Raw genomic sequence first — 26241 nt, 5'->3', positions numbered from 1 at the left:
TTGTTCTGAAAATGAGACATCTCTTAAACATTTTTTAAAAACTGATTGATTTGCCCCCCCTCAAAACAATGCTCGAGATCCACTCAAGATTCATATCTATAAAAAGTCATGAATCTATCACACCTTGATAAGAAAAGCTTGTAAAACTCTTAAATATTTGCCACTCCAATTACACAAAATATTAAATTTTATTCATGCAAGCAATATCAAGTATTCTTTATTATGTACAGACAAAAAAAAGAATTCTGTAGATACTTGTAATTGAAAAAAAATGTTGGAATAGTCCAATATCAGCAGAAGAAGAATCAGAGTTAGATGTGTGATGATGCGGCCCTTTACCAAGATTATTCTGTCCTTTGCTTTTTGTCCCCCCAAGAGGTGTCATAAAGGCAGAGGTTCCAATATGTCGGGAAATCTCTACGTGAAAACAACAGCCGGTATTCCCAGTTCAGTCTTTTTTTTTCTAGTTTGGTTTAATTTTAGCAGGGAGTCAAAAAAACTGCTGGGGACCTCGAGAAGCGGCTACAGTGAAAAAAGGTTCTATGCTTCAACAGAGGTCTTGCCTGAACTTTTTCTCTGAAACTTCTCCTACCTATAAGAACCAGTGTTTGAATTTACCTTTTGCGAAGAAGTGTGTTTATGCTATGATGCAGGGATTGGAATAGCTTTGTTAAATTGCTATATCGCGTCGGTTGGGTTATCAAATAAAGTAAGTTATTCTTTAAACTGAAACAAATTCTTCACTCGTCAGTTATAAGTCAACTAAAGGACACACATTAAGAACATGATGCAGAAATTGATGGAAATAGAAACCAAGGTAAACATGACTAAGAACAAGAACAGGTAGGAAAACACCTTTGAAAAGAGCAGAGAAGGTGGTCAGAAATGCATGTGTTTCAATGCGCAAAGTACAATAGGCAAGGTAGACAAACTTACAGCTTTGATTAGTACTTGGAACTATGACATTATTGCGGTTATGGAGACTTGACTAAAAGAGGGACAGGACCCGCAGCTGAATGCCCCATGATTTAACTGTTTCAGGTGTGACAGAAAGGGATGTATAATGGATGGGGGAACTGCATTATTGGTAAAGGAATATTTTACAACTGTACAGAGGAAGGATGCATCAGAGGACTCATGCGGGGAAGAAATATGGGTAGAAATCAGAAATAGGAAAGGCAAAATCACCATGCCAGGGGTACATGACAAGCCTCTCAACAGCCAGCAGGAGATAGAAGAGAGAATATGTAGACAACTTTTGGAAAGATGCAAAAAGAGGATTGTTGTGGTGAGTGGTTTTAACTTTCCCTTTATTGACTGAGACTCACTTCATGCTAGGGGCTTGGATGGGACAGAATTTGGAAGGACCATTCAGGAGGGTTTCATGACACAGCATGTTAATAGTCCAACCAAAGAAGAGATTATACTGGACTTGGATTCAGGAAAGGAGCACCGTGAAGTTTCAATGGGGGAACATTTCAGGAGTAGTGATCATAATACCACGAATTATAAAGTACTCATGGATAGAAAAAATAGCAGTCCTCAGGAGGAGGGCGATCTACAACAATATTAGGCAGGAACTGAAGAATTTTGATTGGGGACGGCTGTTTGAGGGTAAATTCACATCAAACATATGGGAGTATTTCAAACAGCAGTTTGAAATAAGGAGAATTTGAAGTAAGGAGAATCCTAAGGGCTTTTACACAAGAGGGTAGCCAGGGAAGGGATTGGCCCACTCAAGGACAAAGGATGGAATCTGTGCATAGAGCTAGAATAGGTAGGTGTGGTGCGAAACGAATCGTTAGTGTCAGTATTCACAAAAGAGAAGGAATGATCTCAGGGAAGAAACTGTCGAATTTCTAATCTAAGTTGCTATTAAAAAAGGGAGAGATGTTGACTGTCTTAAAAAATATTAAAGGTAAATAAGTCCATGAGTACTGATGGGATCTATCTATCCCAGAGTATTGAGGGAGGCATTGAACGAATTGCTGGATCATTAGACTGGATTAGATTAGATTCCTTACAATGTAGAAACAGGACATTTGGCCCAACAAGTCCACACCAACCCTTCAAAGAGTAATTCACACAGACCCATTCACCTAACCTATATGTACCACTGACTAATACACCCAACATTATGGGCAATTCAGCATAACCAATTCACCTGACCTGCACATCTCTGGACTGTGAGAGGAAACCAGAAACACGACGGGGGGGGAACGTGCAAACTCCATACAGTCACCTGGGAATTGAACCCAGGTTCCTGGTGCTGTGAGGCAGCAGTGTTAACCAATGAGCCACCATGTCGCCCCTTTTTTGAATCTTTTTTGGCCAAAGGCAAGGTCCCCAGAGGACTGGAGAGTAACCAATGCAGATCCATTGTTTTTAAGAAAAGTAGCAGGGATAATCCAGGAAATTACAGACCTGTCAGCCTCATGGCAGTGTTAGAGAAATTATTGGAAATGATTCTCAGGGACAAGATCTATACGCATTTAGAGGCAAATGGATTTAGCAGTGATAGGCAGCATAGTTTTGTGCAAGGGAAGTCGTGCCTCATGAACTTGATTGACTTTTTTTTCAGGAGGTGATGAATGAGGGAAAAGCAGTTGATGTCCACATGGATTTCAGTAAAGCTTTTGACAAGGTCCCTCATGGCAGACTGGTACAAAAGGCAAAGTCACATGGTATTGGGACAAGCTGGCAAGATGGATACAGAACTCCTCAGTTAAATGAGACAGATGGTAGTGGAGGAATGCTGCTTTTCGAAACGGAGGGTTGTGACTAGTGGTGCTCCGCTATGTTACGATCTCTTCTGTATGTGATTTGGAGGAAAATATAGCTGGTCTAATTATTAAGTTTGCAGATGATACAAAGAGTGGTGGAGTTGGGGATAGTGAGGAGGCTTGAGAGAAGATACAGCAGAATATGGGTCAGTTGGAGACATGGGCAGAGAAATGGCAGAAAGAGTTTAATCTAGACAAACGTGAGGTGATCTATTTTGGAAGATCAGGTATAGGTGGAAATTAAACAGTGAATGGTAGAACCCTTAGGTGTATTGATACGCGGAGGGATCTGGGTGTACAGATCCACAGATCACTGAAAGTGGCAGCGCAGGTAATAAGATAGTAAAAAAGGCCATAGCATGCTTGCCTTCATTGGAAGGGACATTGGAGTATAAGAATAGGCACATTGTGCTGCAGCTTTACAGAACTTCAGTTAGGCCACACTTGGAATATTCTGTGCAATTCTGGTCACCACACTACCAGAAGGATGCGGATGTTTTGGAGAGGATACAGAAAAGCTTTATCAGGATAGTGCTTGGTATGGGGGATTTTAGCTATAAAGAAAGGTTGGATAGACTGAATGCATTTTCACTGGAACACATGAGTTTGAGGGGTGACCTGGCATAGATGGCCAAAGAGCCTGTTCCTGTGCTATACTGCTCTCTGTTTTTGTTCTTCACATAAAACGAATGTAGTGGGAAGTGGGAATAAGTGGAATTAAAGAAAAATTCTGACACAGGGACAACTGAATAAGATCCATGCATTCATGTAAAGTGGGTTACTTTCTTCTAAGTAAATGAGAAAATAGAAGACATGAGGTGCAAGGGAGTGGGATAAAAGTCTGTGCACCACAATGAAATACAAATATACAGACCTGATTGCCAATTCATGAGAACAAGATCTTGACCATTTGGCCATCAGTTAACATCCAATTACAATTCAGGAGTGAATTATGAAAACATAATAATTAATGTGTCATGCTTCAAATCAGGATAACTTTGAGATGGAGAAAAGGCAGAAAAAAACAACACAAAACAAACAAGTGAAAGGAAAGGTACATTGCAGCGAGTTGAAGGCAACCTCAATGGCAACCATGCACGCCTACGAAATTCTTGTGCCTTGTTCCCTGAGTGATAGAAATGAAGATCAGCTGCATGTCATCAGGGAATGTCATGGAGATGCTTTCTTACATGATACAAACAAAAATGTCTGCTTGGGTTTTTTTTAAATTTAAAAGATCCCAAAGGTCATTTTAGATATGGAAACTCAGCTTACTTATTTGCCTAGAAACCCAACAAAATCATTGTGGCATGAGAAATAACTCCAGGTGTTTGAATTTATGCTTTGAAGTTCATTACAAAGTCATTCTTTGGATGAAGAACTTCTCAATAATCAAGAAAAACAATTTTTAATATCACTAACAGCTTTTTTTTAAAAATTATAAAGCAAAGTTCCTTCAATTTTTCCTCAAGATTTAGATAGTTGACATTAGTTAACAGCCTCACAACAGTCCTCTACACCAACATCCTTCTGTATGCATCTCATGGATATATAGGAAATCAAATAATTGCGTAGATGCAGTTTCACATGGTTTACTTTTGCTGGCTCACAAGTCATGCTGTCATTTTCCTGCCATCAGCATTGTGCGTCTTAAGAGCTAGAATTCATAATTCAGAGTCTTAATGTCTACACAGCTTCCAAGTCTTCAAATTCCTCATTTTCAGTCAAGATGAATTACTGTAGAGTTATGAACAATCCTCCTATCCATCAGACTTGCCACAGGGAAACCCTCCATTTCTTCCAGGTTACCAGTAGACAGAACTTGAAACAGAGGAACCAGATGGTAGTTTGCATGATTCCAGAGAAGAACAGCGTAATAAAAGCAGAAAGAGTTTAACAAAAAGTGGGGCTGCTAAATCAAGATTAGAATTGACAAGACTGGGTCCAGATTAGAATTTAATCCAGTTATTCCCATTATGCCACCTAAATGATTATTACCACCATATTTGCTTCTTTACTGACTTAAGACCATTGAAGGAGATTGGCAAGAAAATGAGCATCAAGCAGTAGGATGGTGGATATGTGGAAGCTAAGGCAGTCACTAGCAAATTTTCAAGTTGTGACAAACTCAGAAAAGAACCTATAGCAGCATTCTGGGTTTACCAGCATCTTGTGCACTGCAGAGGCTCAAGAAGATGGCTTGTCGCCTTCTCAACAGCAACTTGAGGTACTGTCCTTACCAATGACTCTTGCATTTCAAACAAATTCACAACTTTTGTGCTACTGTTCCAAAAAGTACAACCAACAGACCACCTGATTTCTGGGTATTATAGCTTGAAAAAAGTAAAAATGTTACTAGCATGACCACCTCCAATAAATTCATATTGCATTCTCTCTTAATTAAAAGATCTTAAAATATATATATTACATACATATATATAATACATAGGAAACCACATGTTGGGTACAAGGAGGATTTGCTCAAGAGTATCTAATGCCAGAATTACTGAAGGGAAAGTTCAGAGTTTAACACACTGAATCCAATTACTATATTAATAGTTGTAAACATTTTTAAAATTCTCTTCAGAACATATGTATCATTTGTTTCATATTATGGAATATGAATTAATTATCACTGACTGTCTTTTAGATGAACAACTCCACGGTCAGGTTTATAGTTGACTTAACAATATGGCATTGATCATGATCAATTATGAAAAAAATTAACTTTGAACTTAAAAATCTGCTCCTTTCAATTCCCTTCAGAATGCATTTCAATAAAATCATGTCTCATTTTTCTAACCCTCATGACTATAAACCCATTCTTCGCTCATAAAACAAAGAACTGTTCAACACAAGAACAGGTTTCTTGGGCCACTAAACCTCGACTACACATGATGCCTTTTTAATCTAAACATTTTTGACTCTGGCAGTCTGTATTCCACTATACCCTGCTCATTCCTATGTCTGTCAAAATGACTCTTAAGTATTCCGATTGTATCTGATTCAAGCTCCTTCTCTGCCAGTATGTTCCAGGCACTCAGAACACTATCTTAAAAAAAATGCCTCTCACATCTCCTTTATACTTTCCTCCTTTCAGCTTACATGTATATCCCATAGTAACTGGCTGTCTATCCTGAGAAAAAGACTCCAACAATCCATTCTACATATGCCTCTCATCATTTTGCAAGCTTCTATGAGGTCAACCAGCAGTTTGAGGTTAAAGTGAAAACAAATCAAATTTATTCAATCTCTCTCGATAGCTGACACACTCCAAACAGTCAACATTCTGGTAAACCTTTGCCGTACCCTCTCCAAAGCCTCCACATCGTTCTGGTAGTGTGGTGACCATAACGGGAGCTGAAAATGTGTTGCTGGAAAAGCGCAGCAGGTCAGGCAGCAACCAAAGAGCAGGAGAATCGACGTTTCGGGCATGAGCCCTTCTTCCTGATTCTCCTGCTCTTTGGATGCTGCCTGACTTGCTGCGCTTTTCCAGCAACACATTTTCAGCTCTGACCTCCAGCATCTGCAGTGCTCACTTTGACCATAACTGGACACAATATTCCAAACGTGACCTAACTATAGCTCTAACAGCTGCGACATGACTTGCCAATTTTTATACTGTCTGCCCTGACCTATGAAAGCAAGCATGCTATAAACCTTCTTGACCACCTTATCAACTTACGTGGCCACTTTCAGAGAACTGTGAATATGTACACTTTGGTCCCTCTGACTAAGGGCTCTGTCATTTACAATATACTTCCTCCCTATCTGAGACCTTCAAAATGCATCATATTGATTTAACCAGATTAAATTCCATTTATCTGACAAAGTCTGCAGACTATGTATATATCCTGCTGTATCCTTTGGCAATCTTTACCATCACAGCTCTCCTGATCTTTGGGTCATCCGCAAACTTACTGATCAGGCCAGCTATATTCCACAGCATATCCGGGAGGGGAAGAGTTATCTGGATGCTTTGTTTCAGGAGGCAGTCACACCCGGTAGATTAAGTAATTCAAATTCAGTGAGTGATCAGGAACAACAGGGTATGACTGTAAGTGAGGCCGGGATGGGGGAATTGAGTTCAGGAGTGGAGGAGCCTCAGCCCTTTACCTTGCCCAACAGGTATGAGATTTTTGCTCCCTGTATGGAGGAAAAGGGCTGTGGACAGGGTGAGGCAGCTGACCACCACACCATGGTACAGAAGGCCATTCAAAAGAGGGGAGCAAAAAGACAAGTAATTGTTATAGGGGCTTCTATAATTAAGGGGAACAGATCCTTTGCGAGCCACATCAGGAGTCTTGCTTGGTGTGCTGCTTGCCCAGGGCCAGGGTGCAGGATACCTCCAACCTGCTTGAAAGGATATTGGAGCAGGAGGGAGAAGATCCAGTTGCTGTGACCCATGTTGGTATTAACAACATAGGCAAGACTAGGAAGGAGGACCTGTTTGGGGAGTATCAAGCACTAGGAAGGAAGTTGAAGAACAGGTCCTCGAGGGTTAATCTCTGGGTCACTGCTGGTGCCACGTGCTAATTAGTATAGGGTTAAGAAAATTGGGGAAGTAAACTTGTAGCTAAGAGACTGTTGTGGGGAAGAGGGATTCCATTTCATGGGACACTGGCATCATTTCATGGAACCAGGGCCATCTGTACCAATGGGACAGTCTCCTCCTGAGCCGATGTGGAACCAGTGTTCTGGTGTAAATTTGTGAATTTGGGGTGGGGGGGGAAAAAAGAGAAGCTACAGGGAGGATGGGGTCAAGTAAAAAGATAACCAGCAGGTTAGCATGTGTGCAGGGTTTAAGTTCAAGGCAGACTAGGCATGAAGCAAAAAGTAAGGATAACTTAGGACAGAGATTTTGGAAATCACAAGAATAAGAAAATTAGCATTATGGCACTGTTATGAATACTATGAGCATTCAGGTAAAAAGTAGATGAATTAATAGCACAAATCATAGTGAATGATTATGATGTGGTAGGCATCACACAGACATGGTTGCAGGGGGTTCAGGACTGGCAGTTAAACATCTTAGGATTTATAACTTATCGAAAAGACAGGGAGGTGGGCAAAGGGGGCGGGTGGCCTTGTTAATTAAAGATGAAATTAAATCTATGGCAATAAATGACATTGGGTCAGATGATGTGGAGTCTGTGTGGGTGGAGTTGAGGAACCACAAAGATAAATAAAAAAAACACAATGGGAGTTATGTACAGACCTCCCAGCATTGGTCAGGACCAGGGGCACAAGATGTACCAGGAAATAGATAGGGCATGTCAGAAAGGCAAGGTCACAGTGATCATGGGGGACATCAGTATATAAATGGATGAGTGAATAATGTTTCCCGTGGATCTAAAGAAAGGGAATTCATGGAATGCTTACAGGATGGCTTTTTGGAACAGCTTATGACGGAGCCCACAAGGAGATGACTATTCTGGACTTAGTGCTATGTAATGAGCCAGACTTTATAGAAGATCTCAAAGTGTAAGGGAATACTTAGGAGACAGCAATCATAATATGGGAGAGTTCAGTCTGCAGCTTGAAAATTGGATGTAATGGTGTTACAGTTAAATAAAGGTAATTACGGGGCATGAGAGAGGAACTGACAAAAGTCGACTGGCAGTACAGCCTAGTGGAGAAGACAGTAGAGTAATAATGGAAGGAGTTTCTGGGTGTAATTGAGGACACAGAACAGAGGTTCATCCCAAAGAAAAGCCAGATACTCTGGTGGTAGTGGTAGTGTTTGAGCGGGATGCGCAAAATTAGACAGCCATGGCTGACAATGAAGTCAGGAAAGTATCAGAGAAAAAGAGACATCACTGGAAAACAGAAGATTGGGAAGATTACAAAAAGAAACAGGATAATAAAGAGAAATAAGGAAGGAGAGGATCAAATATGAAGGTAAGCTAGCCAGTATTATTAGAAATGATAGTAAAAGTTTCTTTCAATACATAAGCAGCAGACAAGAAGCAAAAGTAGAAATTGGGCCACTCCATATTGATGCAAGAAGGCTACTAATGGGAGATAAGGAAATAGCTGAAGAACTTAAGTGCTTTGCGTCAGTCTTCACAGTGGAAGACATGAGTAATATCCCAACAATTAAGGAGAGCCAGGGGGCAGAGTTGAGTATGGTAGCCATTACAAAAGATATTGTGCTAGAAAAGCTAAAAGGTCTAAAAAATCTCCTGGCTCAGGTGGGTGACATCCTAGATTTCTGAGGGAGGTGGCTGAGGAAATAGCAGAGGTGTGGTTGTGATCTTTCGAAAGTCACTGGAGTCAGGGAAACTCCCAGATGATTGGGAAAAAATTGCTGTTGTAACCCTCTTGTTCAAGAAAGGATCAAGACAAAAGATGGAAAATTATAGGCTGATTAGCCTAACCTCAGTTCTAGGTAAAATTCTAGAATCCATTGTTAAGGATGAGATTTCTAAATTATTTGCAGTGCAGGGTCAGATTAGAACAAGTCAGCATGAATTTAGTAAGGGAAGCCGTGCCTGACAAACCTGTTAGAATTCTTTGAAGAGGTAACAAGTAGGTTAGCCCAGGGAAACCCAGTGGATATTATTTATCTAGACTTCCAAAAGGCCTTTGATAAGGTGCCTCACAGGAGGCTGTTGAGTAAGCGAGGGCCCATGTTGTTCGAGGTGAGCTAATGACATGGATTAAGGATCAGCTGTCTGATAGATGGCTGAGAGTTGGGATAAAAGATTCTTTTTTGGAATGGCAGCCAGTGACAAATGGTGTCCTGCAAGGTTCAGTGCTGGGCTGCAGCTGTTCACTTTATATATTAATTATCTGGATGTAGGGACTGGGGACATTCCGGCAAAGTTCATCCATGATACGAAGTTAGGCAGACGTGCAGGTAGTTCTGAGGAGGTGGAGAGGCTGCAGAAAGATTTAGACAGTTTAGGAGAGTAGTCCAGGAAATAGCTGATGAAATTCAACATGAGCAAGTGCAAGACTGGCACTTGGAGAAAATAATACTGGCATGTAAACAGCGAGAAAATTCATAAAGCCTAAGTACAAAGGGATCTGGGAGTGCTAGTCCAGGATTGTCTAAAGGTCGAGTCAGTGGTTAAGAAAGCAAATGTAATGCTGTCATTTGACAATATCAAGTGATCAGTGGTTGGAATATAAAAGCAACGATTTGCTACTGAGACTTTATCAAGCTCTAGTTAGGCCCATATAGAATAATGTGTCCAATTTTGGGCCCTACACCTCAGGAAGGACATACTGGCACTGGAGTGTGTCCAGTGGAGATTCACACAGATGATCCCTGGAATGGTAGGCCTAACAAACAATGAACAGCTGAGGATCCTGAGGGACTGTATTCATTAGAGTTTAGAAGGTTGAGGGGAGATCTAATAGAAACTTACAAGATAATACATGGCTTAGAAAGGGTGGAGGCTGGGAATTTGTTTCTAGCAGGTGGAGAGACTAGAACTGGTGGACACAACCTAAGGATTAGAGGAGGGTCAATTTAAAATGGAAATGAGGAGACATTTCTTAAGCCAGAGAGTGGTGGCAAGGAGCACAGCGAAGACCGGGATGTTAAATGCCTTCAAGGCAGAGATTGATAAATTCTTGATCACGCAAGGACTTAAGGGCAACGAGGAGGGTGCGGGTAGGTGGAGTTGAATTGCTTATCAGCCATGATTGAACAGCTGAGTGGCCTCGATGGGCCGAATGGCCTTACTTCCACTCCTATGTCTCATGGCCTAAACAACAGGGATCTCAGCATTGATCACTATTCACACATTCAGTCAGGAAGAAAAAAACCTTCCACCGTCACCAGTCTTCTACGACCAAGCCAAGACACTATCCATCTTACCAGCTCATGACAGATCCTATATGACTTCAGCTTCTGCATTAGCCTGCCAAAGTGGGACTTTGTCAAAGGCTTTGCTGAAGTCCACTTACAACATCCACTGTCCTGCCCTCAATCATCTTTGTTACTTCCTCAAAAAAACCTCAATAATGTTTGTGAGACATTACCTCCCCCGCAAAAAGCTGTGCTGCGTGTTGCCACTAAGTCCATTTTTTTTCCAAACATGAGTAAATTCTGTATCCAAAAATCTTCTCCAATAATTTCTCTATCACAGATGTAAGACTCACTGGCCTGTAAATTCCCACATTACCTCCATTCAACTTCTTAAAAAGAGGGAGCAACATTGGCTATGCTGCGGTCCTCTCTGGGACCTCTCGTGTAACTAAAGACGACAAAGAGATTTCATATGAAGTCGCACAGTTTTCTTGCTTGCCTCCCTCAGTATTCCAGAGGAGATCCCATCAGGTCTTGGGCACTTGTCTACCTTCATGCTTTTCAAAATACATCTTTATACCAACATGCCCAAGAATATCAACATACCCCTCTCTAGACTCAACATCTACTGTGACCTTTTCCTTTGTGAATACTGATGCAAAGTACTTAAGGACCTCACCCAGTGCCAAGAATAAATTCCCTTTGTCGATAAGTGGACCTACCCTTTTCCTAGCTACCCTCTTGCTCCTTATACATGTCTAAAAACCAACCTTCATCCGAGGAATCATATACATGAACCTAGTCTGAACTAATTTCCACACACGTTTATCTTTCCTTAAGTAAAGGAGACAAGAAAACTATGCAGTCCTCCAGCCCCACCAACACCCTGCAAACTCCTTAGAACAAAAGACCGACTTGCCATGTCCCTTCTTAATTACATCTTTCTGCCTAGGATCAGAAATAAAAATATTTTAAAAGGCACTTCTTGAGATTTTCTCAAGGATACTCTAATTTTTGGGGGGCTACTTCATTCTCACGAACTCATTCATTAAGGGATGTCATCACACTGAAATAATCCCTTCTACATGCTGATGTGCATTTTTGACCCCGCACAAAAGCAGAAGAGAATAATCAATTTCGATCAATTCCCTCCTAAGCATAAAGCCACAACACAAGGAAAACATTAATTTCTTAGATACAGTATTTAAATTGGTTAAAAAACAACAGACAAAGTTAACAATACATTATTCAAAACCACCATCATGCTTCTACATACAAAGCCATCACCCCAGTGCAACTTTTGAAGACAGGTGAGGTCTATTTCCATCTCCCATGTGCAAAGCTACAACATTCTAACCAAGCAGTCACATCCCTATTTACTGTACCTCAAATATAAATGTGAAATCAAATCCAACAAATGACTTTACATTACTACATGGCAGCCTACATTTTTACCAAATATAGTAGCTTCAAATCTACAAAGTCCTAAACTAGAGTTTGCACTGATTTGCATGGAATTTAAACTTTTCTTGGATCCCAATTAACTAAACATTGCTTCCCTGACAGGTTTAAAACTATTCCTCTCACCTCTTTTCCCCATACTTGTCTTTGCAGCTTCACTTACTGCCAGCCTACTTCATAGGCCTCCTGCAACCTGTTTCACCTCATTCCCCTTCCAGCCTTTCTCTCTCGAAGATCTAACAAAAGGACAACTTAAATTCAGAAAAAGAACACCCATCCGAGTCAGAGATAGCTTCCAGGGTCCAACCCCTCCATGTTGTAGATTCCCCCAGCACCAACTCAACTGCCACCAAAAGGCACTCTACCAGTAACTCCTGCAATGCAGGTACTGACTTTCCCAACTACTCGCTATGGTTTCTCTACTGCATTTCCTGACAATAACTCTTCCTCTATGAGTCAGCCTACTTTGCACTAATTCATTTCATTCTATAAATGAAATGAGTTCTCAGATTGATGGGCCCCATAAGTTAACTTTCATATTGATTTAGGGAACTGCCCAACACCCATGCTTATCTTGACTGACCTTAAGATCCGTGCACAAGAACTTCCAGAACCCACTGTACTACAATAATGTTCTACTCTTCTATCTGCAAAAGTGGATGCCCTCATCTGCCAATTCTTTGCCTACTAATTCACCAGTACATATCCCTTTCATATCTTGTCTCCTCAAAACACATTTTTGTATCTATCTTTCTACTATCAGAAAATTGGGCTACATTGCAGTCAAGTTTTTTACTTAGATTCTACATAACTGAGGCCCCAGAAATTATCCTTGCAACATTCCAACTAACTACAGTATGCACACTGAAAATGAATTATTTATCCGAACATTTAGTTAGAGACAAAAAAAACTGCACATGCTGGAATCCAAGGAAGACAAGCAGGAGGTGCCTGGCTTGCTGTTTCTTCCAGCCTCCTGCTCGTCTACCATTTATCCCAACACGAATAGATTAGTTAACAGGAAACAAATCATCTATGCAATTATATCACCTCCAAAACAGCAAGCACCTATCTGCGCAATACATGACATGTTAGTGACTGCCTTTTGAAAATCAAATATACTACATGTATGATTTCTTCCATCCAAACCGGATGCTACGCTGTCCAAAATCCAACACTCAGACATGATTTCCCTTTTTGTTATGGACCTGAGTAGCCTACATCCTTGCTTTTATACTTATTGGAAGGCAAGTTTGAGATGCTGTGTTCCAGATGTACTTTGATTGGTCCACCATTCGGCTTTCAGGAAAAGACATTTCATTCTTACAATATAGTTAAAATACAAACAAAAAGCAAACTGGCATAAGTATTTCAGTAGATAATGTATTCTTTAACCACTAATCATCAACTGCTCCATTATAGGGAACATCCCATAAAAACACACCCTTGGCAAGGCAATTTAGCAAACTAAGATTCTCACATACTGCCTGTCTCCAGTCCAGAAGGAAACAAACTGCCCATTTTGATTTTTTAAGAGGAAGCGGTCTATACTCCAGCAGCAGAGAACTAAACTTTTACCTTAAGCAGACTTTCAACTAACTGAATGTAAAACGAAAAACCTTCCTGGGTCTGCGTGAGCCCTGACCCTGCCCACTCATGAGTCTTCTGCCTCATTTGAAGAAACAACAATTTGGAAAAGTCTGAGAACAACACCTGAGAAAAGGAACAGAAAGTGACTTCACAACAGGAAATAACATCACCAAAGGAAATGACATCAACAACCCAAAGAAACCCAAACATATAAATAGAAAGCAGGAAGTTTCAGCATTGCTTTGCATAAAGTCCACTGAAGATGTTACTTAGTAAGGTCATGAAACGTCTGGAAATGAACCTTTCAGCTCAGCAAGCAAACCTACATCAAAAACCTCAACCTGAGCTACAAATCTTCTCAAAACTCGCTGAGACCTAGGAAAAACTCAAAAGCTGTTCATTAACTGCATGTCTCAAACAGACATTCTGGAACCACAGTGCCAACAGAAACAGGACAGAAGACCTCTCATTTAAAGGCACAGGTTTTTTGAAAGGTCAATAGAACTGCTGTGGCTCTGCTCGAATGCATTATGATTTCTTCAAATGTCCTATTATCACCTTCTTAAAGGATCCTTGCACTTTTAATCCTATATTTTAGATTTAGTTTAGATTCCCTACAGTGTGGAAACAGGCCACGTGGCCCAACAAGTCCACACTGATCCTCTGAAGAGTAACCCACCCCCCTCTGACTAACGCACCTAAAACTATGGACAACTTAGTAAAGCCAATTCACCTGACCGGCACATCTTTGGATTGTGGGAAGAAACCCAGGCAGACACGGGGAGAATGTGCAAACTCCACACAGGCAGTTGCCAGAGGCTGGAACCGAACCTGGGACCTCTGTGCCGCCCTTTCTGGACTCTCTCTCATACCTCTGCACTATTTTTATAATATGGTGACCAGTACTGCACATTGTATCAGTGCGGCTGAACCATAGCTCTATGCAGGTTAAGCTTCACTACTTTTCAATTCAACCTTTCAGGCATCATATTTTTCTGACCTGGGTAACTGGATAGCATTTGCTGAATAGTGCGATTATTCTGTTAATCCTAAATTACAGGTGCATAGCCTTATGTAAAGAAAAACTGGAACATACAGTATTGTTTGGAGATTTTCTGGCAGCAAGGTCAACAGTTTAATGTGCCGTATAGATCAACTTTCATTACAGAAAGTAAAAAAAAATTGAAATCATAGCCTCTCAAAGAGATAAGCAACTAGGCTTCTTACCCTTAATTCCTGGAAAACCTAGTTGGGACAGACTATGGGGCAGTTGGATAGCAATACTGGACTTCAAAGTATGTGGAGCCATAAAGAAGATGACCTCCACAGCTTTCAGTAAAAACTGGAAATTTCCTTTGATTCCAAAGATTTTATATTAACAATTTAAATTTAATAGTGGTCTCAGCAACAATCCTTGCAAAATGCCACTTCCACCTTCTACCACTCTGAATAACTGTCATAGCACTTCTGGGTTGTTCTCTCATTAGAGAGAGAAGACTGGTAGTAGTTTCACCTGAGGGTCACCATGCCTCAATCAAAGGGAAATGATGAGAAGGAGAATCCTTCACAGTAACCTCTGGCAGTGCAGGAATTGAACCCACGCTGGTGACATCACGCAACAGCTGTCTAGCCAATGAGCCAACTAACCCCCCCCCCCCCCACCCCTCCCCAAATAACTTTATTTAGATTAAGGAACCATCAGAACAGAAGGGCATAGTCATCACTGGCAGCGGTCCATAAACATGCATCTGATGGATAATAGTCACCTTGTTACAGGAAGGACACTATTAAGCTGGAGAGGGTTCAGAAGAGTTTTACCAGGATGTTGCTGGGAATGGAAGGTTTGAGTTATAAGGAGAGGCTGGATAGGGTGGGATATTTTCACTGGAGTGTTGGGAATACACGTGACCTTTTATAAAAAAAAAGGAGGGACACAGAGAAAGTAAATGGCACGTGTCTTTCCCTTAGGGTGTGAAATTTCAGGACTGGGGGTATATCTTTAAAGGTGAGAGGAGAAAGATTTAAAAAGGACATGGGGGCAATTTTTTAAAAATTGGTTTGTGTGTGGGATGAACTTCCAGAGGAAATGGTGGTTGTTAATACAATCACAAATTTTAAAACGACATTTAGACGAGTATATGAATGAAAACATTTGGAGAGATATGGGTTAAGCGCGGGTAGGTGGTACTAGTCCAGTTTGGGATCATGGTCAGCATGGACTGCTTGGCCCGAAGGGTCTGTTTCCATGTTGCATGACTCATTGGCTCAGCAACCTACCCTCTTAAAAAAACCCATAACATGTTCTTCTAAAATTACAATAATCAGCTCAAAGTGACGCCTGAGGAAATACTTCATCCTCTACAGAAATCTGAAAATTATCATTTCAGGAAGGCTGCTACAGCGCTCATCTTGTTGCCTCAATTATGTACAGATGCATGGGGAGGCAATGGCCTAGTTGTATTATAATTAGACTATTAACCCTGAAGCCCAGGTAATGCTTTTGGGATACAAGTTCAAATCCTACCATGGCAGATGGTGGTATTTGAATTAAATAAAAGACCTGGAATTAAGATTCCAATAATGATCAAGATGCCATCGTTACTTGATGGAAAAAACCCATTTGGTTCACTAATATCTTTTAAGGAAAGAAAGAAATCTTGCCATTCTTGCCTGAACTGGCCTACATGTGACTCCAAACCCACAACAATGTAGTTGACTCTTAACTGCCCTCCGGGCAATTAGGGATGGGCAATAAACGCTGGCCTAGCCAATGTCGCCTACATCGCGTGAATAAATAAAAAGCTCTTTCTGCTTCAAAAATCTTTACTGAAGCATCAATCAGTTCCATAGATTTCAATAGTACTCCTAGCATGTGCCACATTTAAACAATTTGCAAACAGGCCTTTCGGCCCAACAAGTCCACAATGACCCTCTGAACAGCAACCCACCCATTTACTCCTTCACCTAACACTACAGGCAATTTAGCATAGCCAATTTACCTAACCTGCACATTTTTGGACTGTGGGAGGAAACCAGAGCACCCAGAGGAAACCCATGCAGACAAGGGGAGAATGTGCAAACTCCACACAAATGGTTGCCCGAGGCGGGAATTGAACCCGGGTCTCTGGCGCTGTGAGGCAACAATGCCTCCGTGCCACTGTGCCACCGGACATGTCTGATAACCTTCACCACTTTCATGGGTTTGTTCACTTTCACATAGCTTTTTCTAGACAGTAGTCAACAGCTCATCCTTCACCGTTTTGGTAAAATTGTCCAAACTTAGGTCGATTATCCCCACAGTTTCCAATTTACATCAATGGCATATAGTACATTCACAATTTGGTTCCTAAATCCACAACGAACATTGAGTGCTGCTAATCAATGCAACCCTTAGTCTTCAGTGCAAAAGCTGAACTTTGAAATTATGGCTTGCTTCATGAATTGAAATTTGATTTTATCAAATTTGGCATTCGTTGAATCACAAAGCTCCATATTCCGAGCAAGTTCAATTCACAGTATCAATTACGACAAAGATTTTCTTTACCTCTACCTCTTAATATTTTGGTTTCCTCCCTCCAGTTTCATAAAGAAGTCTCTCAATTATTCTAAATTTGAAGCTGCTCCCTTCCTGTGTTTTTTTTTCTCATCAATTCTTAACATTTCATTAAGACAAAGGTGTCATTTCTACATCTGGGCAACATTTTCAAGGATTAATTCTTAATAATAGACAGGGCAATAGTTTTCCAAGTAGTAAGTGACCCCTCTCTTATCTCTGACTTACATACCTCCATCACATTCTTTTCTTTCCCTATTCAAACAAATGGTTTTCACCATTCTGCTCTACATTCCATGCCATTGCACACCACTTTGCTAACCCTTACAGAATGTCTGGAACCAAAGTCAAGAGCAATTTCCAAGTGATTGAATGATGTCATCTGGGAGTTTTAAAATTACACATTAAAGCAAACATGTCATGTAATTCATAAAGAGTCTCTGTCACAGCTTCAAGTTAATCAAAACCGTGATCTGACTGCAAAAATGGCAGGGTGACAACATTAGATGCAATCCTGAGGAGATGCCCGCTTTCTCCAGCTACATGATATGGGGAAATGCATCTAGATAGCTTAGTGGATGAACTATTTGCAAGGACACAGACCTTCTTGGAAAACTATTACAGCCACATCATTTTAATTTCCATGTCACACAAAATCATTCGTAAAGGATAACATTACGGTCAAAATGGATTGGTGAGCATGATTTTAACTTTCACAGGTGAATTATACACACAGCTTCCTATTATCTCATGCTCTGTACCTCTTCAATGGCCAAATTCATTCTCTCAAGTGATGTAAAGGATATCAAGAAGTGTTATCCTCCAATGTCAGTGCACTCAAGGGACCTTATCACTAGATATTGCTGTTGACTCAACCTAGTTGAAGAGTAAGTTTATCAACCATCATAACCCTTTCATTCTCTTTACAACAAATGTCAACATTTTTAAAGAGAACAGTTAAGACAATGATTTATGAAGCACCATATTCAAACAACAGATTCAGGAGTGTAGTTGTGGCCAATCTCCAGAATGTCGGCTAAAATTTGCCCTCAAATTTTAGTAATTTTTTTTAAGATTCCTCAGTGTGGAAACAAATCCTTCAGCCCAACCAGTCTACACCAACCCTTCAAAGAGTAATCCACCCAGACCCATTTCCCTCTGACTAATGCAGCTAACACTATGGGCAATTTAGCATGGCCAATTCATCTGACCAGCACATCTTTGTACGGTGGGAGGAAACCAGAGTAGCCGGAGGAGACTCACGCAGACACTGGGAGAATGTGCAAACTTGACACAGTCACCCGAGGTTGGAATCAAACCTGGGACCCTGGTGCTGTGAGGCAGCAGTGCTAACCATTGAGCCACCATGCTGCCCCCAAACGACTACACACAAGTGTCACTGGGGGAGCCTGAACCACCAACCTTTCAGTTAACAGCCAAACACGCGAACCGATTACACCACTGAGACTGCAGTGTCCAGCCCTTGAAGCCCCATAACTTCAAATCAGTGTTAATTATGGTGACGCAATTATTAGTTTCTCAAACTTTGAGAAACTAGAGTTTGGGAATAAAGGTTCTGCATTCAACTGCCACATTGCAAGATAAATCTGAAATCAGAACATTTGTGCGTATTTTAACTTGTGTGTGTGTGTATACATATATACACACACACACACACACACACACACAAATTAAAGAGACCATACATTTAATTTTTTGTTTCCGAGGAATACTAGAAATTCATAATATTCATCTGTGCTGCTCACAACCAACAAGTTTGAAAACTCCTAGTGAAAACAACAATATGGTTCAATCATTCTTACCTTCAATGTGTAAAGACCCATCCGCCCTGGAAGTCTGTAAAACATTCCATCATCTGCACGAGAATTAGTGTGAAGCATAGCATTCAGACATGCCAAGGGAGAAGTTCCACTACATAAAATAGATTAAAAAGCACATTTTACGTAAATACCTCAAATAAAATTCTGCTCCAAATAACGATATACATTTATAATGACAAAGTTACTCAGCCGATGAAATATAAAAATGAATGTTTTTAACGAAAATAACCTAACAATTGCAGTCAAATATTGTTTGCAATTATTAAACCTTTTATTTCCAAAAACCCATATCATTTTGCTCCAGTTTTCAGCCCGAAATATCGAGATTGAAGCATTTCTTGTTTGTCTCTTCATAAATAGCTCAAGCATAGGACATGGGTTTAGAACTATCTGCAATTGTACTACTACTGTTGGCATTTCAAGAAAGATTTAAGTCTTGCCCAATAAGACCATAGCCATACCATTTTCTGATGAAGTCACACAAGAGATTTGTTTAAAGCTTTTATCAATGTGTTTTATGTTTTTTTTGTACTCCATATTCTTCTCCTGCTTGTTAAACAATTAGGTTTTCATATATCCTTCAGTGTAACTAAAGTTATCCTCATACTGCAAATGGCAATGTAAGGCTTTATTCTGGTTCATATGACGTTGCCAGTGATTGAAGATGAACTAAATCAGAATAGAGTTTCAGATTATGTAATGCTAAACTAACTTTAAACATTGAATGACAAAAAAGTGCACACTGTTAGCAATAAACTAGCTTTTAATCTTGTATTGAAGTCAGCAATAAGCTGACATTCACTTTTCTCGAGTCCCCAAGATGAAACAGTATTATTCTAATTAACAGAAACATGCAAATTAATACTAGAAGGTCATTTGGCCCCTCAAGACTAATGTACACTTTATCAGTTTATGGTTGAGCTACGGTAGCCTCAAATCCACTTTTCTGCCTACACCTTTTGACTCCCTAACCAATGAACAATCAAACTCAAGTCTTAAAAATATTCTACGATCGAGCTTCCTTTGTGCGTTCTGAATTCCACAGTTTAATGACTCAGGAAAAACACTTGTCTTCACTGACTTAAATAGAAGACCGCTTATTTTACTAAAATCCCATAAATCTCTTTGCTGATTGTAGTTGAAGATAGTACGGAAGATTATTTAAGAAAAAAAATCCACATCAGACTGAGAGAAAATGTGAGATTAAGGAAAATTTTTGTGACTAAATACATGATTGATCTTGAATTGGACTTTGTTCCCTTTGCTAAGGGCCATTATGTTGTCAGTGAAACAAATACAAGTCACTCAGCAAACCTCAATTCACATTTCTGAGGACTTAGTCCACTTACTGAAGCATTTCCCACACAAGTGCGCTCAGATTATATGTTCCATTGCACCCAATTATAAACCTATTTGAAAACATAAGAAGCTGTGAAACTAACTCTGAACATTAAATCAGTTAAGAACACAGTTCATTGGTTATGTGAAACCCAACTCAATGGACTTCAACACAAGTGGGGATCCAAGAACTGAGGACTTGGTTTGCTCTTAAAGGACAAGAAGAGTGCAAAGTTGAGCCTGTGTCATGACCAAATGTTACAGCAACAAACTTTGATGAATTCTTAACTAAGGTAACATAAACATCCAGTAGCTGAGAAACTACATCAAGAGCTTGCAATACTGCAGTGCTCAAAAAGCTTAGCTTCTATTGAGTCTGCAATAATAATTGTCAAAATCATTTCCATATCTTCAACATGGAATATTTCCAGTTAAGTAATCTAAACTGGTGTTATTAGTTTCTTTAAATCTGCGAGCCTTTAATTTCAACATGAACCTATTTCAGTAGTGCCAATATTATGCTCATAAAAGCAGAGATCATCTAAACTATAAGGAAAAAACAGAATTTTTCATTTGATCTTATTGTAAGTGAACTTTTTTTTAAAAACGTAATCATTAGCAACACATTTATCATTGCCTATGAACACATTTTTAAAGGTCTACTAAACAATAGTACATAGCAGGATACAATAAAGATCCACATACAGGAAGTTAAGGAATTTTAATAATTTTTTGCAAGGATTTATCCAATGATAGCCTGGAAAAGATTCCACATGCTTGATCTTAGATCCATATCCTTCCATAACTATATTCATCATGACTCAAACGAAGCATCATTTTCAACATTAGATGCAGTTATGGGATAGAATTAATATCCCACAGGTCAGAATCTCAGCACACAGGCATTCAAGAGTTCAATCCCACAAAGCTTAATGACCCCCTCAGCGGCTTAGCAAACCATTAGACTGCTACAAAAAGAGTGACCAGATGAACCCACAAACCTAGAATCCATTATTCAGGATGACAGAATGAGAGGAACAATACGGAATACTCAGCTTTCCACTCAATCGATATTGTGACAGCAATGACAAAGAAAAAACTCAACAGTGAAGGAAAATCAGCTTACTTGCACTGGTAACACAGACATTGGGATTGATATCAAAGCCCTACACCACTGGCATACAACAGCTGCAGTATGCTTTAATTGAAGGAAACACTGCAGTATCCAAAAACCTATCTACAGCAGCTGAGATACACAAGGGCAGCAATGATACCAATACAGCATTATATCAACACCTCATTTTAATTTGCTGATAATCCACGTGACCATGGTCAATACGCGCATGTGAAGTACTGAAAAAGCACACCAAGTCAGGCAGCATCCGAGGAGCAGAAGAATCAACATTTCCGGCAAAAGCCCTTCATCAGGAATGAGGTTTGTGGGCTGGGGGAGCTGAGAGATAAATGGGAGAGGAGTGGGGCTGGGAGGAATGTAGCTGAGAGTGCGATAGGTAAATGAAGATGAGGAGATGAGGGTGGAGCAGATAGACGGGAAAGGTGATGAACAAGTCAGGAGGGCGGTGCCAAGTTGGAGGCCTGAGACTGGGATAATGAGAGAGAGATTGGGAAATGAGGACACTGTTGAAATCCACATTGATCTTATGTGGTTGCAGGGTCCCAAAAAGATGCATCAGTTCCCAAGATGACCAATTCCACGTTAGAAAATCCCAGATGGCATCGTTCCTCTAAGATCGCAATTTCCCTTCCCACATAGTCGACGATGCCCTCCAGTGTAGCTCCTCCACTTTCCGCACCATTGCCCTTGAACCCCACCCCTCCCGATGGAACAAGGACAGAACACCCCCAGTCCTCACCTTCCACCCCATCAATCTCCACATACATCGCATTGTCCTCCGCCAACTACAAACGGATCCCACCACCAGATGTACTTTTCCCTCCCCGCCCCTATCAGTGTTCTGGAAAGACCATTCCCTCCCCAACTCTCTCATCAGGTCCACCCCTTCTCAAACCGGCCCAAACCCATTCCCAATACACTCCTCTGCCATCACAGGGAATGCAAAAACTGTGCCCACACCACTCCCTTCACCTCTGTCCAAGGCTCCAAAGAATCCTTCCATATCCAACTTGTACCTCTACAATGTTATCTACTGTATCAGTTGCACCCGATGTGGTCTCCTCTACATCAGAGAGGCAGGATGCATACTTGCGATTCATTTCAGAGAGCATCTGAGACACCCGCACAAACCAACCCCACCACCACGTGGCTGTACACTTGAACTACACACACTCCCACTCCCCACTCTGTCCTGTGCCTCCTCCATCATCAAGCCCTTACCACCTGACGACTGAAGGAAGAATGTCTCATATTCCTCCTTGGGACTCTGCAACCACACGGGATCAATGTGGATTTCAACAGTTCTCTCATTTTCCCTTCCCCCCCCCATATTATCCCAGTCCCAAGCCTCCAACTCAGCACTGCACCCCCCCCCCGACCTGCCCATCACCTTTCCCATCTATCCGCTCCACCCTCCTCTCCGACCCATCACCTTCTCCCTCACCTTTATCTACCGATCACAATCTCAGCTACTTGCCCCCCAACCCCACCCCCCCCACCCCCATTGATCTCTCAGCTCCCAAACCCACAAGCCTCATTCCTACTGAAGGGATTATGCCCAAAACGTTGATTCTTCTGCTCCTTGTATGCTGCCTGACCTGCTGTGCTTTTCCAGCACCACACTCTCTACTCTGATCTCCAGCATCTGCAGTCCTCAACTTCTCTAACCATGGTCAAAAGTCAAAATGTGGAAATTGCCTCTTTCACACCATTTCAGTAGCATTTCCAGGGAAGACCATATTCTCAGGTTTTCTACAAATCAGTCATTATTTTGCCAGACCAACATTGAACATACTCCAAAACAAGCACCGCACATTTAAGTAACTGAAGAGAAAAAGGAGATTCTTTCCAATAAAATTACATTGCTCTGCAAACTGGTTTGCATAATGCTGCAGAAATTATGTTATTCAGCACCATGTTTGTCTTGTAGTTCATGTTCTTCTGATAACAGTTAATTTTTGAAGCCTAAAATATCAACTAGAACAGCTAAATACGAATCTTTGTTCTATCCCAAGCTTTCCAAGGTCAAAACCACAACAGCTACATTAAGTTTTCTGTTATGCTGATGAGAAATCTTAATTGCCAATTCAACATAAAATCTGTCCATTAAGACTGTAACTGCATTTAATATGTAATGCTGTATTTTTTTAGCTTGAATCCTAAATTCATTTTGATGGGAGTACTGAACAGTACAGAAACTCGAATGTTTTATTTATCTCCTTTCTGTTTAAAACACACAAGTTCAATACTTCAAAATGTCTAGAGTCAGGACAACAGTGGGAGCACAATTAGCTTCATATCCATGGGCTACGGTTATTTGTCTACATTAACTCTGTAATCATGGGCTACTTCTAAGTAGTATGGTACTACAGCCCCCCCCTCCCTATTATCAAATAATCTCAGCAACTGCTACCTTTAGCATTATATGAGGAACACTGAAAAAATGGTGGCACTAGCACCATCGTGTTACCATTTCATGGGCGCAGAGCAACAGACAAGGAAATATGAGACAGGAGTAAAGTGAGTGCATAATGGAAGGTTGGGTTTGAATAACAATGCTTTTAACAAACCCTTTAGAACTGCACTGGCCAACGTCTTACACAAAAAAGTATGGAACTCATAACTGAGTTAATGTTGATACAAAAACGTAGCTGATTTTGTTACTTTGTCATGGATCAAAGGGATTAAGACAGGTTATGGGGGCAAGGTTTGCAGAGCAGGCATGAGAGTGAGGACACTAGCACGGGCACGAGAGAATTTCCCATTTAAAAGAACTTATGGATTTTCAAGATCAGGAAAGACAGGTGCAAGAAGCATTACCTACCAGTCAACATTTTTGCAACTTTGTAGGAGGCTAATTTTAGCGAGGCATTTTCTGGGGATAGGTTTGATCCTGGGATAGACAGCAACAAAAAAAATCTTATTTCTTATTCATTATCACAGTTGAAAAAAAGATCAGGGAGAACCACACAAAAAAGGAGGCAATGACAGTCACTTTGAAAAAGGCAAAAGGTCAACAATTTCTTTAAACTTCTTGTTTGTTATTTTTGAACTGGAGTTGACAGGGGCTTCTCATACTGGCTCTCATCTACTACAGACAGAAACCCAAATGTAAGCCTGCTGACATTTGTCAGATAAGAACATAAAAGAAAACTGGGTGGTCAGCAGATTCAGAAAGATGAAACTCAGGTTGTCACAATGCACAAATGTCACACTGATAAAAACCAGTAAAAATGTCAACCTCTGGATGGTGATTTTAAGAAGCACTAAAACAAGGAATCACAAGCCACAAATTCCATGAGCAAGATTATATATCCAATTCAATCTGTTGAGAGATTTTATTACACACCTCTAGAGCAAGTGGGACTTGAATCCAGGCCTTCTGGTTCAAGGTAAGGGCACTACCACTACACCACAAGAACCCCATGGGCAAGACAATGAATCACAATGAACATAGGAGTAAATCTAGTTGATAGTAACTGCATGGTTTAGTTGCATTAAAAGCCAAAAATCAATAATACAATTATCAAGTTTCACTTTGCAATAAAAGACTACGCAATTTCTGACAGATATTTGAAGTGTGTCTGGGCAAATAAAAAGTTAAAATTTCACGTAGCACAGTTCAATGATAAGTCCACAGCTTCTATCAAATTATTCTTCTCAAACCCCAAGCCCATTTTACTCCTTATAAAGCCTACTGCTACAGCCATCTGTTTAAACATTCAGAGCTGCAGGGCCCATCCTACTTGTCAACTATATCTTGCACTCTATTATTTATACACTAAGTAACCATAAGCCCAAACATGTTTCTCAGCTCACTACAAATTACTTTAAATGGTTGAAAAATTCATTACAGCTTTCAAAAAGTCAAGAAAATTTGAACATGTGCCTTAAAGTTATTGCCTGTAGAAAATCATTTGGTGAGATAGACAAACTGATTTGGAGTTTTATGAGATTTCACACTAACATAGAGTTTCCAAGTCATTCTTATGCTGAGTACTTGTAGCTACAGTACCTGATTAAACATCAGGCACTTTATTCATTTTTTTTTAAAACAGATTTAGAACAAATTATAATCAAGGCTGAAGCTGAATTAAAACAGCAATTCTGTGCACTTGGCCTGTGTATCAAGCTGCAAATGGGTCAAAATCTTATTCAGCACAGATGTACAATTCTTTTCCTGCCACATTTCTCAAAGACTTGCATTGCTTGCTCATGTACAATACATAATGTGAATCCAGACAATGAACGCTGGCAAGTTTTTGATAGAGACATCATAACAAAGGCCAACTCTGACTGCATCCAGCATCCACACAGTCATGCATTTCCACTTCAAAACATTGTATAGTGATCAAACAGGAATGCCAAGCAGCGTTCCTTTCGTCTATACCATTTAGTTAATTATTGTACCTAACGACCACCTTGGCCAATTACAGTTATTTAGCAAGATGCAGGGACCAAACATCAGGCCATTTTCATTCTGGTGAACTTAAAGTTGCCATCAGCAATTGACACAGATGAAGAATGTTAATATAACTTGAAGATTGACTGCAGGTATGAAGTTTGTTTTAAAAACTACGAACCAATCTCAAATTGTCAGCATAGATCTGTATTCACTACAGATTATGGTCAGCTGCCAGGGCCCAATTTTTTGATTTTCCTTTCTAAAATTGTATATTTCTCTTCAGCCTTTAAGAATCTTCTTAAAACCTACCTCATTGAACAAGCTTTTAGTCATGCGCCCTAATACATGCTAGGGAATATAATGTTTGATAACT

General features: G+C 40.3%; 1 protein-coding gene across 4 annotated transcripts in view; it reads right to left on the bottom strand.

The window, feature by feature from the left end:
- The window catches only part of LOC132822961 (polycomb group protein ASXL1-like), a 106515-nt gene that overhangs the window by 46058 nt on the left and 34216 nt on the right, over window positions 1-26241 (bottom strand). For all 4 annotated transcript variants that reach the window (XM_060836413.1, XM_060836410.1, XM_060836409.1 and 1 more), the window contains one exon: window positions 18973-19081. In XM_060836413.1, coding sequence (XP_060692396.1) covers window positions 18973-19081 — 109 coding nt within the window. The remainder of the gene's footprint in view (window positions 1-18972; window positions 19082-26241) is intronic.

The sequence above is a fragment of the Hemiscyllium ocellatum genome, chromosome 15 (assembly GCF_020745735.1).
Source record: "Hemiscyllium ocellatum isolate sHemOce1 chromosome 15, sHemOce1.pat.X.cur, whole genome shotgun sequence".
Lineage (NCBI taxonomy): Eukaryota > Metazoa > Chordata > Chondrichthyes > Orectolobiformes > Hemiscylliidae > Hemiscyllium > Hemiscyllium ocellatum.
Note: the sequence above shows the minus strand (reverse complement) of the source record. Positions and strands in the feature narration are given on the sequence as shown.